The 16,558-nt window shown below is 33.1% G+C and overlaps 1 protein-coding gene across 1 annotated transcript; it reads right to left on the minus strand.

The window, feature by feature from the left end:
• Nucleotides 1-3,543: 3,543 nt before the first annotated feature.
• Nucleotides 3,544-16,053, minus strand: LOC117318764 (NF-kappa-B inhibitor-interacting Ras-like protein 1; the record flags this gene model as incomplete). The annotated part of the gene is given in 5 exon segments (XM_033873714.1): nt 3,544-4,654; nt 5,416-5,502; nt 8,295-8,388; nt 12,339-12,434; nt 16,006-16,053. Coding segments are annotated over 5 exon segments (375 nt in total), but the record flags the coding sequence as incomplete, so codon positions are not given.
• Nucleotides 16,054-16,558: the final 505 nt, after the last annotated feature.

Raw genomic sequence — 16,558 nt, forward strand, 5'->3', positions numbered from 1 at the left:
GTTTTACAAATGTATACCCCTCAGACTGTAGAATGTTCTGTACAATGTTTTACAAATGTATACCCCTCAGACTGTAGAATGTTCTGTACAATGTTTTACAAATGTAAACCCCTCAGACTGTAGAATGTTCTGTACAAGGTTTTACAAATGTATACCCCCTGAGACTGTAGAATGTTCTGTACAATGTTTTACAAATGTATACCCCTCAGACTGTTGAATGTTCTGTACAATGTTTTACAAATGTATACCCCTCAGACTGTAGAATGTTCTGTACAATGTTTTACAAATGTATACCCCTCAGACTGTTGAATGTTCTGTACAATGTTTTACAAATGTATACCCCTCAGACTGTTGAATGTTCTGTACAATGTTTTACAAATGTATACCCCTCAGACTGTTGAATGTTCTGTACAATGTTTTACAAATGTATACCCCTCAGACTGTAGAATGTTCTGTACAATGTTTTACAAATGTATACCCCTCAGACTGTAGAATGTTCTGTACAATGTTTTACAAATGTAAACCCCTGAGACTGTAGAATGTTCTGTACAATGTTTTACAAATGTATACCCCTCAGACTGTAGAATGTTCTGTACAATGTTTTACAAATGTATACCCCTGAGACTGTAGAATGTTCTGTACAATGTTTTACAAATGTAAACCCCTGAGACTGTAGAATGTTCTGTACAATGTTTTACAAATGTATACCCCTCAGACTGTAGAATGTTCTGTACAATGTTTTACAAATGTATACCCCCTCAGACTGTAGAATGTTCTGTACAATGTTTTACAAATGTATACCCCTCAGACTGTAGAATGTTCTGTACAATGTTTTACAAATGTATACCCCCTCAGACTGTAGAATGTTCTGTACAATGTTTTACAAATGTAAACCCCCTCAGACTGTAGAATGTTCTGTACAATGTTTTACAAATGTATACCCCTCAGACTGTAGAATGTTCTGTACAATGTTTTACAAATGTAAACCCCCTCAGACTGTAGAATGTTTTGTACAATGTTTTACAAATGTATACCCCTCAGACTGTAGAATGTTCTGTACAATGTTTTACAAATGTAAACCCCTCAGACTGTAGAATGTTCTGTACAATGTTTTACAAATGTATACCCCTCAGACTGTATAATGTTCTGTACAATGTTTTACAAATGTATACCCCTCAGACTGTTGAATGTTCTGTACAATGTTTTACAAATGTAAACCCCTCAGACTGTAGAATGTTCTGTACAATGTTTTACAAATGTAAACCCCTGAGACTGTAGAATGTTCTGTACAATGTTTTACAAATGTAAACCCCCTCAGACTGTAGAATGTTCTGTACAATGTTTTACAAATGTATACCCCTCAGACTGTAGAATGTTCTGTACAATGTTTTACAAATGTAAACCCCCTCAGACTGTAGAATGTTCTGTACAATGTTTTACAAATGTATACCCCTCAGACTGTAGAATGTTCTGTACAATGTTTTACAAATGTAAACCCCCTCAGACTGTAGAATGTTTTACAAATGTATACCCCTCAGACTGTAGAATGTTCTGTACAATGTTTTACAAATGTATACCCCTCAGACTGTAGAATGTTCTGTACAATGTTTTACAAATGTATACTGCCCTCAGACTGTTGAATGTTACCTATCATATAATTCTTGTACAATTTTCTCTCACAAGATTAAATATCAAAAAAATGTTTTTTAGCCCACCATCATCAGATGGTGGGCTATTCAAATCGCCCTGCGTCCGTGGTCCATCCATCCGTCCATAAACAACTCTTGTTATTGCTATTTCTCAGAAAGTACTGAAGGGATCTTTCTGAAATTTCATATGTAGGTTCCCCCTCTGTGTCTAGTTATGCATATTGCATTTTGAGACCAATCGGAAAACAACATGGCCGACAAGCAGCCATCTTGGATTTTGACAATTGAAGATTGTTATCGCTATTTCTCAGAAAGTAATGTAGGGATCTTTCTTAAATTTCATATGTAGGTTCCCCTCGGTGCCTAGTTATGCATATTGCATTTTGAGACCAATCGGAAAACAACATGGCCGACAGGCAGCCATCTTGGATTTTGACAATTGAAGTTTGTTATCGCTATTTCTCAGAAAGTACTGAAGGGATCTTTCTGAAATTTCATATGTAGGTTCCCCCTCTGTGTCTAGTTATGCATATTGCATTTTGAGACCAATCGGAAAACAACATGGCCGACAGGCAGCCATCTTGGATTTTGACAATTGAAGATTGTTATCGCTATTTCTCAGAAAGTAATGTAGGGATCTTTCTTAAATTTCATATGTAGGTTCCCCTCGGTGCCTAGTTATGCATATTGCATTTTGAGACCAATCGGAAAACAACATGGCCGACAGGCAGCCATCTTGGATTTTGACAATTGAAGTTTGTTATCGCTATTTCTCAGAAAGTGCTGAAGGGATCTTTCTCAAATTTCATATGTAGGTTCCCCCTCTGTGTCTAGTTATGCATATTGCATTTTGAGACCAATCGGAAAACAACATGGCCGACAGGCAGCCATCTTGGATTTTGACAATTGAAGATTGTTATCGCTATTTCTCAGAAAGTAATGTAGGGATCTTTCTTAAATTTCATATGTAGGTTCCCCTCGGTGCCTAGTTATGCATATTGCATTTTGAGACCAATCGGAAAACAACATGGCCGACAGGCAGCCATCTTGGATTTTGACAATTGAAGTTTGTTATCGCTATTTCTCAGAAAGTGCTGAAGGGATCTTTCTCAAATTTCATATGTAGGTTCCCCTCGGTGCCTAGTTATGCATATTGCATTTTGAGACCAATCGGAAAACAACATGGCCGACAGGCAGCCATCTTGGATTTTGACAATTGAAGTTTGTTAGCGCTATTTCTCAGAAAGTAATGAAGGGAGCTTTCTCAAACTTTTTTTGTAGGTTCCCCTTGGTCTGTAGTTATGCATATTGCATCTTGGGACCAATAGGAAAACAACATGGCCGACAGGCAGCCATCTTGGATTTTGACAATTGAAGTTTGTTATTGCTATTTCTCAGAAATTGCTGAAAGGATCTTTCTGAAATTTCATTTGTAGGTTGCCCTCGGTCCCTGGTATTGCATTTTGGGACCAATCCGAAAACAACATGGCCGAAAGACAGCCATTATCGCTAAATCTTAAATTTTATATATAGGTTCCCCTTGTTTGAAAAGTACTAGAGGGCTGTATCTGAATTTACACAGATTAGTAAGACTTAGAGGAAGGGAAAAGTAGAGAAAAGATCAATCTGACATGGAACCTATGAAGATCATTCAATGGTGATCCCTCTAGTTTTAAAGAAGAGTCAATTTACAGAATGAATATCTAAATTCCACCTTACTGTGATAATAGAAAATGAAAGTTTAGGACACTGGTCAAATACAGTGAAAGAACTTATAGCAGTACTTGATATTGAAGAGTGTATCTTAAAGACCTTGGAAAAGCTTCCAACTGGTCACGAGAGAACTGGGTAATTAGTTAACATGTAAATCAATTAAGAAATAACAAAAGCTGTCTTTATATTTTAAAACAGTCATATATTCAAAAAGTACCACATAATACATGATTTGTAGATTAGTTATATAACATGTTACATTTATAAGATAAAGTACTACCTCACAAAGTTTTCCTGACTTTGCCCTCTGGTCCCCACCTAGCTCTATTTGTGCTGGCAGTATTCCTTTACAAATATGTACAGCACAAACATTATATAAAGCAGGGCTCCAATGTCTAGTGCCCTCCCTATAATGGTCCATATACATATACAGTTGATGGCTTCAGATCTGATACTGGTCATGGGATGCCAAAATGTTGTGTGACTTCCTACTACATAGCAGTGGCCTTCACATGTAACAGTACATAGATGTTTAATATGACCACGACTATTGTCGACAACAAACATAATGAATTTTCATCAAGTAATAACTGTTAACAGATTTGTAAAAATTGCTCTGTGACTGAAGTGATAGATTGTTAACTTCTTGAAATGCCTTCTGTATGGAAATGTTTTCAATTCTGAGACATCATGATGATAGTCTTCTTAAGAAACATATTTTGCAGTTATATTTAGCTTATAGTTATTTTATACCATGTACATGTATACGCTTCCTTATAGACCAGAGACAATTAATAAATATGAATATGTAATTACAAAAACATGTTTAGTTTTCTTTTTTGAAAAACTGACAATTGAATATTTTGTCATTACTTGAGACAGGAATAACTAATCGAGAGTCTAACCCTTGGATTTCAAAGTCAGATAACAGGTTTGGTTAAACAAGGGCTTCTTCACATGATATAATGCTGTGTGTATCTTGTATATTTACCTGGTTAAATTAATCAACAAAACATTCCAACTTAAACAATTTTAAGTTAAACTTAAAAAGAAACAAGTTAAGAAACTTGATTAGAATTATGGTACATGATGTACGTCACATTACTAAATATCTTATTACTAAAAACATCCAGTTTTGAAACAGTCTATATAGTATGATCAATTGTTTGTCTACACAAAGACACATCACATACAATAGCTATGAGTGACAAATAAATACTACAATATGGCATTATTACTAGTTCACAGTTCACCAGCCTTGGCCTTCCGACCTGGTAAGAATGTGGACTTGCCTGGAGAAGAAAAGATTAGATTTTTGTTAGAAACAAATCAAAAATGATAAATTAATGTATTTTTTGTATAACCTACAAAACTTGTACTCACATTTATTAAACACTTAACCTCCAATTACTGGGAATTATAATTTACCACATCTTACAACCTTCTTTCTGATTTTACATTATTGATGAAATGTTCTTATAAATGTATACAAATAATCAGGAAAGATTTTCAATTAAGGGCGAATTTTAAAATGATCACCAGGGCATATTTAAGAATGTCATGTCTTCAGAATCCTTCTATCTCACACAAGACATGTTCATATGTCGCCATGTGTAAGTAAATATGTATGGTTACCATAGTAACAACATGTAATAACTTAAAGGTAAACCTTTTTCGCACTAATCATAGAAAATGTTTGTTGCCGACTGCGGACATACTACATGTACCATATATGCAGTCAAAATGAGGTACAATCCTTAAGCAAACTTAAAATTATAGCATTTCTTAGCAAACGTAGATTCATTTTCTTTGACCCAATTCCCTAGGGTAACCCAAACAATGATCTTCAACAGGCTACAAGGAAACAGTCATCACTGAATTAAAAAGTTAGCCTCCTGTTAAGTTAGTCACAAGATGATAAAATACTTCTGTCAAAAGATTGTAAAATATTTCTGTTGAAAGATTTGTTTGGTTTTTTAAAAAAAATTTATTGAGAAAGCTCTAAATCTAGAAAAGCTAGAGGACATTATCATTGATAGGTAGTTAAACTTACTCTGTGGTTGTGTTATCTTGGACGTTAACCAGACGAAAGGTTCTATTAGTGATTGTCTGCTCTTGACGGACGCCTCCCAGAGACGAACTGAAATCAATTACAAACAAAATAAGACAAAAAACCAATACTGCTATCCAAAGGCTACAAATGACAAAGTGGTATAAGAGGAGATCCCAGACAGGTATTATTGGGTAAAACAGGGGATCACAGACAGGTACTGTAGGGTAAAACAGGATATCACAGACAGGTATTGTAGGGTAAAACAGGAGATCACAGACAGGTATTGTTTGGTAAAAGAGGAGATCACAGACAGGAATTGTTGGGTAAAACAGGAGATTACAGATGGGTATTGTTGGGTAAAACAGGAGATCACAGACAGGTACTGTAGGGTAAAACAGGATATCACAGACAGGTATTGTAGGGTAAAACAGGAGATCACAGACAGGTATTGTTTGGTAAAAGAGGAGATCACAGACAGGAATTGTTGGGTAAAAGAGGAGATCACAAACAGGAATTGTTGGGTAAAACAGGGGATCACAGACAGGTACTGTAGGGTAAAACAGGATATCACAGACAGGTATTGTTTGGTAAAAGAGGAGATCACAGACAGGAATTGTTGGGTAAAACAGGAGATTACAGACAGGTACTGTTTGGTAAAACAGGAGATTACAGACAGGTACTGTAGGGTAAAACAGGAGATCACAGACAGGAATTGTAGGGTAAAACAGGAGATCACAGACAGGAATTGTTTGGTAAAAGAGGAGATCACAGACAGGTATTGTTTGGTAAAAGAGGAGATCACAGACAGGAATTGTAGGGTAAAACAGGAGATCACAGACAGGTATTGTAGGGTAAAACAGGAGATCACAGACAGGAATTGTTGGGTAAAACAGGATATCACAGACAGGTATTGTAGGGTAAAACAGGAGATCACAGACAGGTATTGTTTGGTAAAAGAGGAGATCACAGACAGGTATTGTTTGGTAAAACAGGAGATCACAGACAGGAATTGTTGGGTAAAACAGGGGATCACAGACAGGTACTGTAGGGTAAAACAGGATATCACAGACAGGTATTGTTTGGTAAAAGAGGAGATCACAGACAGGAATTGTTGGGTAAAACAGGAGATTACAGACAGGTACTGTTTGGTAAAACAGGAGATTACAGACAGGTACTGTAGGGTAAAACAGGATATCACAGACAGGAATTGTAGGGTAAAACAGGAGATCACAGACAGGTATTGTTGGGTAAAACAGGAGATCACAGACAGGTATTGTTTGGTACGTAAAAGAGGAGATCACAGACAGGAAATGTAGGGTAAAACAGGAGATCACAGACAGGTATTGTAGGGTAAAACAGGAGATCACAGACAGGTATTGTAGGGTAAAACAGGAGATCACAGACAGGTATTGTTTGGTAAAACAGGAGATCACAGACAGGAATTGTAGGGTAAAACAGGAGATCACAGACAGGTATTGTAGGGTAAAACAGGAGATCACAGACAGGTATTGTTTGGTAAAAGAGGAGATCACAGACAGGAATTGTAGGGTAAAACAGGAGATCACAGACAGGTACTGTAGGGTAAAACAGGATATCACAGACAGGTATTGTAGGGTAAAACAGGAGATCACAGACAGGTATTGTTTGGTAAAAGAGGAGATCACAGACAGGAATTGTAGGGTAAAACAGGAGATCACAGACAGGAATTGTAGGGTAAAACAGGAGATCACAGACAGGTATTGTAGGGTAAAACAGGAGATCACAGACAGGTATTGTTTGGTAAAACAGGAGATCACAGACAGGTATTGTAGGGTAAAACAGGAGATCACAGACAGGTATTGTTGGGTAAAACAGGATATCACAGACAGGTATTGTAGGGTAAAACAGGAGATCACAGACAGGTATTGTTTGGTAAAAGAGGAGATCACAGACAGGAATTGTAGGGTAAAACAGGAGATCACAGACAGGTATTGTAGGGTAAAACAGGAGATCACAGACAGGTATTGTAGGGTAAAACAGGAGATCACAGACAGGTATTGTTTGGTAAAACAGGAGATCACAGACAGGAATTGTAGGGTAAAACAGGAGATCACAGACAGGCATTGTTTGGTAAAACAGGAGATTACAGACAGGAATTGTAGGGTAAAACAGGAGATCAAAGACAGGTATTGATGGGTAAAACATATCAAATTGTATGTTCATTTGTTATCAGTGTTTTTTTTTTCTTTGTTCCCTCTAATAATCTTCTGTCCTATCACCATATATATGTTGTATACAAAACACTTTCAATCACTTTTCTCCTTATCAGTTCTAAACTTAAACATGCAAATCTCCACATTTGAATTTCCTATAGAAACGTCAACCCTCAAATTCTGAGAAGGTCATCTTTTAGACATTTTCTTCATTTGATCTGTCTAAAATTAGATAATGTATCAGTTGAGACCAAGGATAACCTTGAATATTATATTTTACAAAATTATTTAACACTTGGTGAGAAATGGTGATGTGATGATGTATGATGAACAGCCCTTTAATTAAGCATTGAACTGCTTTCAGTTGGAAGTTATGGGCTGATAAATGCCAACTGGAAAAAGGCAAATTTAATGAAGCGCAATATCGCTTCATGTTGAATTTGCTAGTAACATCTATGCAAACTTTGTGCATTGTATTGTGTAAGGGAGTTCTGTAGTAGACAATGTTTTTATATCAAAACTGTACACATGTACATAAACAAAGAGGAGCATGTTTCTTCCTGCTAAACCAAATCGGAGTACATTGGTACATTGTATATCAATTCAAGGATGGTGCTAATATAATAAATTGTCTATTTTGTAGGTAAAGCTGGAATAAAATCTGTCTCTAATTCAGTTGATTCTCACCTTTTTCTCTGTTAGCCCACATCTGTGCTGTGTTAAAATCTACCTGACGACTTTCTTGCTCTTCGCTTTTGTTTCCAATGGCAATTATATGAATCTGAAACAACCCAGAGCTGTCATTTTATACATTTGAACAGCATATTACTAACACAAGAAAGATATATTGGACCTTGAGCAAGTTTCATTTTTTAAAATATTCATTAAAGGAGCATAAGAATATTTCAATGGAGCAACTAGAAAACCTTAAAAAGATCTTGTGAGCTTAAATGACATTGAGTCTCATTACTCTTGTATGGAACAGAAAATAATTTTACAATTTGTTTTGTCACATTGGGTCTAATTTGTTTGCAAATCTTGAAGTCATGGTTTCTCTCCTAGTCATTCTTATTCTTGAAGCTATTGTGCCTATTGTGATGTCATGATGTAATCTACAACTGAACATGTTGTATATAATGTCATTGTCATTTTATCACAGCACTGTTGGTAAAAGTTTACAGGTGTATTCAGTGAACAAGAAGCCAAACAGCCTTAACCGTCATCCGACTATCATGTAAGAGCCAAACAGCCTTAACCGTCATCCGACTATCATGTAAGAGCCAAACAGCCTTAACCGTCATCCGACTATCATGTAAGTTGATGACAGTGCTTACAGTACAAGATATGGTAAAAACGTTAACACATGAGAGATAATACAATATCCCCCACCTAACCTCAAACACATAAAGGGATAGTATGTTGTAGAATTTCTAATACTATTAATACTATCTATTACCTATAGTAAACTTTACCCCCTCCCTTGGGGGGGATGTGATGTCCCAGAATAATGAATTCCATAGTTTTTTTATGCATCTGAAGACCTTTCCATTTCAGAAGAGTTCAAGACATATCTGGGTGAGAAGAAGAAGACTGTTTCAGTTAATTTGACCCCGTCCCTCAGGGTCTGACTCGTCCATATCCTCAAATTGACATCCTGTCCTGATACTTTCATTAATATTGGAATAATATCCAACTGAATATAAAAAAAAATAAACCAAAAATATAATTTTCCTCCTTAAACTATAGTAAACTTTACCCCCTCCCCAGGGTAATGAATTTCACAATGTTGATAAAGCACATGAAAACCTTTCCTTTTCTTAGAGCTACACTGTAATAGCTTCTGATATGTGTTGGTCTGAAGAAGATCGTTGAAGTTTTAGCTAATTTGACCCTTAGGCCCCGCCCGTCATGGCCGCGGAGGGTGCAGGGGATAATAAAATTCACAATTTTGGTTTACTTTCAAAAGCAGTTCTCGGAATTTGGAGATTTCAAACCTGCAGAAAAGTTTCTGCAAAGTGGTCCACAATGGACAGATCATGATAGTAATAGGTCGTCCTGACCCTTCAGGTCACATGACTTATCAATAAGGTCACATCAGGGGATGAATCATTATTTTTACAGAGCGTGTCGACCAGCAGTTACCTGAATCTTCCTTTCCATCATACATTTTCATCACCTTACCTCCCTCATCTTTCTGTGTAACCATACTTTTCTCTTCTCTCTGCTTTTATCATTCTGTACCTCTCTTTCTTCTCATTGTTTTTATCATCTTACCTCTCTCTTATCTCTGTATTTATCATCTTACCTCTCTCTTATCTCTGTATTTATCATCTTACCTCCCTCTTATCTCTGTATTTATCATCTTACCTCTCTTGTCTCTGTATTTATCATCTTTCCTCTCTCTTTATAATTATCTCTGTATTTATCATCTTACCTCTCTTATCTCTGTATTTATCATCTTACCTCTCTTATCTCTGTATTTATCATCTTTCCTCTCTCTTTATAATTATCTCTGTATTTATCATCTTACCTCTCTTATCTCTGTATTTATCATCTTACCTCTCTCTTATCTCTGTATTTATCATCTTACCTCTCTCTTATCTCTGTATTTATCATCTTACCTCTCTCTTATCTCTGTATTTATCATCTTACCTCTCTATCTCTGTATTTATCATCTTACCTCTCTCTTATCTCTGTATTTATCATCTTACCTCTCTCTTATCTCTGTATTTATCATCTTACCTCTCTCTTATCTCTGTATTTATCATCTTTCCTCTCTCATACATGTATCTCTGTATTTATCATCTTACCTCTCTTATCTCTGTATTTATCATCTTACCTCTCTCTTATCTCTGTATTTATCATCTTACCTCTCTCTTATCTCTGTATTTATCATCTTACCTCTCTCTTATCTCTGTATTTATCATCTTACTTCTCTCTTATCTCTGTATTTATCATCTTACCTCTCTTTTTTCTCTGTTTTTATCATCTTACCTCTCTTATCTCTGTATTTATCATCTTACCTCTCTTATCTCTGTATTTATCATCTTACCTCTCTTTTTTCTCTGTTTTTATCATCTTACCTCTCTTTTTTCTCTGTTTTTATCATCTTACCTCTCTCTTATCTCTGTATTTATCATCTTACCTCTCTTATCTCTGTATTTATCATCTTACCTCTCTTTTTTCTCTGTTTTTATCATCTTACCTCTCTCTTATCTCTGTATTTATCATCTTACCTCTCTTTTTTCTCTGTTTTTATCATCTTACCTCTCTTATCTCTGTATTTATCATCTTACCTCTCTATCTCTGTATTTATCATCTTACCTCTCTTTTTTCTCTGTTTTTATCATCTTACCTCTCTATCTCTGTATTTATCATCTTACCTCTCTTATCTCTGTATTTATCATCTTACCTCTCTTTTTTCTCTGTTTTTATCATCTTACCTCTCTCTTATCTCTGTATTTATCATCTTACCTCTCTCTTATCTCTGTATTTATCATCTTACCTCTCTATCTCTGTATTTATCATCTTACCTCTCTTTTTTCTCTGTTTTTATCATCTTACCTCTCTTATCTCTGTATTTATCATCTTACCTCTCTCTTATCTCTGTTTTTATCATCTTACCTCTCTCTTATCTTTGTTTTTATCATCTTACCTCTCTCTTATCTCTGTATTTATCATCTTATCTCTCTTATCTCTGTATTTATCATCTTACCTCTCTCTTATCTCTGTATTTATCATCTTACCTCTCTTTTTTCTCTGTTTTTATCATCTTACCTCTCTCTTATCTCTGTATTTATCATCTTACCTCTCTTATCTCTGTATTTATCATCTTACCTCTCTTTTTTCTCTGTTTTTATCATCTTACCTCTCTCTTATCCCTGTATTTATCATCTTACCTCTCTTTTTTCTCTGTTTTTATCATCTTACCTCTCTTATCTCTGTATTTATCATCTTACCTCTCTATCTCTGTATTTATCATCTTACCTCTCTTTTTTCTCTGTTTTTATCATCTTACCTCTCTATCTCTGTATTTATCATCTTACCTCTCTTATCTCTATATTTATCATCTTACCTCTCTTTTTTCTCTGTTTTTATCATCTTACCTCTCTCTTATCTCTGTATTTATCATCTTACCTCTCTTTTTTCTCTGTTTTTATCATCTTACCTCTCTCTTATCTCTGTATTTATCATCTTACCTCTCTCTTATCTCTGTATTTATCATCTTACCTCTCTATCTCTGTATTTATCATCTTACCTCTCTTTTTTCTCTGTTTTTATCATCTTACCTCTCTTATCTCTGTATTTATCATCTTACCTCTCTCTTATCTCTGTATTTATCATCTTACCTCTCTTTTTTCTCTGTTTTTATCATCTTACCTCTCTCTTATCTCTGTATTTATCATCTTACCTCTCTCTTCTCTGTTTTTATCATCTTACCTCTCTCTTATCTCTGTATTTATCATCTTACCTCTTTTTTTTCTCTGTTTTTATCATCTTACCTCTCTCTTATCTCTGTATTTATCATCTTACCTCTCTATTTTTTCTCTGTTTTTATCATCTTACCTCTCTCTTACATTATCTTGTATCTCTGTATTTATCAGCTTACCTCTCTCTTATCTCTGTATTTATCATCTTACCTCTCTCTTATCTCTGTATTTATCATATTACCTCTCTCTTACCTCTATATTTATCATCTTACCTCTCTTATCTCTATATTTATCATCCTACCTCTCTTTTTTCTCTGTTTTTATCAATGTCCTTTTTAAGCTTTTCCAGTTTTTGAAATGAGTCCCAGTTTGTCACATCATACACCAGAACAAAGCCCTGTGGATATATACAAACCAATTTAATGCATTAGAAATGAGATTCTGGGAAAGCTCCTAAGTTCTCATGCTTTATTTAAATGGTGCACAAATATCACCATAGCACCTGTTAACAAAATAATTAATTTTACATACATTTATAACTCAAGTTATTATCAAGCTGGAATAATATCATTTCACAAAGAGAAAACTTTTTAAAACAAGAATTACGTCTACATTGTAATTATACTTCTTGCCTGTCCCAATTTGTCCAAGTTTTTGTAAACTCCAAAATTCATAAAAATTCAGTATTTCATTCTTTCAAAAATAAACTGAAATACCTCCATTTGATAGCTATATATAGTTTTTTTTTTTTTTTTTTTTTTTTATTAGTTCCAGACAAACATATACATCAATACTCTCTTAATTATGTACATGTAATCAATTTTTATGAATACTCCTACATTTTTGGTGTATTTTAAATCTATTATAATCTACTATTACATTCTTAATTATTGGGCAGTATAGTGTATGTAGAATTGAAAACAATCAACCAATGAATATATTGCCTGGAGCTAATTGAAAAATGGGATTGGGGGATAGTTTGGATAAAAAGTAGAAGCTGATTTTGAAAAGGAAATACAAAGATAAGAGAGAAAGGAAACATAAAAGGAAGAAGAGAAGAGGGAACGAGATTTCCGACGAAAGCAAAGGCAATTTCTGAAAGGGTGACAAAAAAATAACTGACTATTGCTAATAAAAACATTTAATGGAAAAGAAACTAGTCCAACAAAAACACAAGCAAATTGAAAAAATATAAAAATTAATTACGTTGGTAAATTGAAATCTATTTCATAATGAAAGACACTACCTTAATGTAATGGTTATATTTATTTTCTAAAAGCTGAATGGTAAGCACTGAAATCCTCAATAAAAGTAGCTTCCTTGTCACATTTTTTTGCTAAGTATCTCTCGATGTTATATGAAGTTTTAAGGTTACTAATTAGAGTGGGTAAGTACAGAGCTTTACCTAAACACTTTTGACAATAAATATAGTGCTTCATATTTAGTATTATAATATTTTCTGCTCTGTTATTTTGGTGTGGGTTTTGTGCTATTTTACCAAAAATGAAATCTTTTTTACATACATTAAATGTCTCATTACAAGTAGCTTGCAACCAAATTTGGAAAGCCATAATTAAATTTTGGACTTTATTACATTCCCAAAGTACATACTGTATTGTTTCTTTTTCTATGAAGCAGAAATTACACAAATCAGACTGAACAAAATGAATCTTTTTCAAATAAGTGTTTGTAGCTAAGACATGATGATTAATTCTAAATTGCATCCATTGTAGTTTTGAATTTTTATTTGTGTCAAAAGGCAATCTGTATATTTTTTTCCATTCTTCAATAGGTATATTTCCAAATATGGTGTCCCACTTTGCTTGGCCTGTAGGCAATACATTATTTTTATTCAATACATTATACATATCTCTTGTACCTTTTTTACTTTTAATAACAATATCAATATACAGTGGTATCAATGGTAATGTAAGTTTTTTTTCAAAATTCCATCCTAATCGTTTGACTGCCAATATAATACCATTATAATCAAGGAAGTTAGTATTTAAATTAAAAGCTTCATTAAATTCATTCTGTTGAAGATAGCTGCCATCTTCTTTAAGTAAATCATTTATAAAAATCACACCTTTATCAAACCATTGCTTATAATATACAGTATTATTACCTATTTTTATTAAATCATTATACCAAATTGGTAGAGATAATATTTGTTCTGGCATAAATATTTCAATTTTCCCTCTTAATATATTCCACGCATTAAAAACATCAATCCAAAATTTGTTATGAAGTACATTTTTGATATTATATTCAATATATCTATTTCCTAACGTTAAAAACTTATTTCTATTAATTTTTGTAAAAAGAAGTGTCTGCCAATTTGAACTTTTAAGACAAATATTTCTAATCCATGTTGATTTTAAGGCCATTTCAAAATGTTGGATATTAACCATTTTCAAGCCACCTTCTTCATAACATTTCACAATAATATCTCCTTTGACCTTTGCTATTGGACTTCCCCAAAGGTATTCATTGAACATATTTTGAATCTCTTTCATAGTAGATTGGTTAGGTGATGGTAATCCTATAAATAAGTGTGTAAGTATTGGTAGTAGCAGTGTTTTTATTACGGTTACTCTACCTATCGGAGTTATATATCGTCTATTCCACTGTTTAATTAGTGCCTTTAATTTAGCAATTTTTTCTTTGAAGTTAGACTGAACTATTTTACTGAGGTCAACATTGAAGTTAATTCCTAAAAGATTAAAATGTGTTAAACCCCATGATAGAGCAAGATTATTGACTAATTTCTCTGAACTGTATTTTTTACTTCCTATCCATATAACTTGTGTTTTTGTGTAGTTTAATTTGAGTCCCGATATTTCCCAGAAGTAATTAAGTTCTTTTAAATAGCTATATATAGTTGATATGTACACTATACATAATAGACATGTTACTATTGGTGCATTCCAAAACAAAAATAAAATTTCACAAAATCACTTGTTCTCAATTTTTTTGCTAAATGTCATTATAAAAAAAAGAATCTTACAGTAACAATGATAGTAAGATATTAAACAATGATAGTAAGATATTAAACAATGATAGTAAGATATTAAACAATGATAGTAAGATATTAGACAATGATAGTAAGATATTAAACAATGATAGTAAGATATTAGACAATGATAGTAAGATATTAAACAATGATAGTAAGATATTAAACAATGATAGTAAGATATTAGACAATGATAGTAAGATATTAAACAATGATAGTAAGATATTAAACAATGATAGTAAGATATTAAACAATGATAGTAAGATATTAAACAATTATAGTAAGATATTAAACAATGATAGTAAAATATTAAACAATGATAGTAAGATATTAAACAATGATAGTAAGATATTAAACAATGATAGTAAGATATTAAACAATGATAGTAAGATATTAGACAATGATAGTAAGATATTAAACAATGATAGTAAGATATTAGACAATGATAGTAAGATATTAGACAATGATAGTAAAATATTAGACAATGATAGTAAGATATTAAACAATGATAGTAAGATATTAAACAATGATAGTAAGATATTAAACAATGATAGTAAGATATTAAACAATGATAGTAAGATATTAAACAATGATAGTAAGATATTAAACAATGATAGTAAGATATTAGACAATGATAGTAAAATATTAAACAATGATAGTAAGATATTAAACAATGATAGTAAGATATTAAACAATGATAGTAAGATATTAGACAATGATAGTAAGATATTAGACAATGATAGTAAAATATTAGACAATGATAGTAAGATATTAGACAATGATAGTAAGATATTAGACAATGATAGTAAGATATTAAACAATGATAGTAAGATATTAAACAATGATAGTAAGATATTAAACAATAATATGTAGATGTTAAAGCTGTACATGTTATAAAAGTGTTTTTATGTTACATAATAAACTTTTCTGTCTTCAACATACAAAATATACTTACATCAGGAAATGTCAGGTAGTGTCTGGGTAAATCAGTTTTCACTCCATCCTGTGTACAAAACTAGTTATTAATAACATCTAATAATTACAAATTATTAAAAACTTATCCGGGTATCTGACCTCTCTGTGTTTAACTCTATCTTTACTATAATTAATTATGACAAATAACTGTAGCATGGTTTTGATCAATTACTCTCCCATTTAAAGATTGGAACAACTGCATAGATAAAATAGTATGATAGGAGGAAAATAACCATCCTCTACGTAGAGGACATGACAGAAAATTTTCCAAACCCTTGAGGCGATATTCTTCACTGTCCAACTTTCTGTTTACTAATAAAATGTATGAAAATATTCCTCAGATGATGCTGTGATCAAGACTAACAAAGTACTGGTGTGGCATGGTATTTTGAAGCATGGTGAAATGAACCGGTGTCAAAATACCATATACAGAGACAAGGGATATGCAGATTGAATGGAACCTGAATTAAATTAGCACAGTACTTCTGGATCAATCTAAAATGTTGGTGTAAAAATGAAATGTTGTACTACAT

The sequence above is a fragment of the Pecten maximus genome, unplaced genomic scaffold, assembly GCF_902652985.1.
Source record: "Pecten maximus unplaced genomic scaffold, xPecMax1.1, whole genome shotgun sequence".
In the NCBI taxonomy this organism is placed as follows: Eukaryota; Metazoa; Mollusca; class Bivalvia; order Pectinida; family Pectinidae; genus Pecten; species Pecten maximus.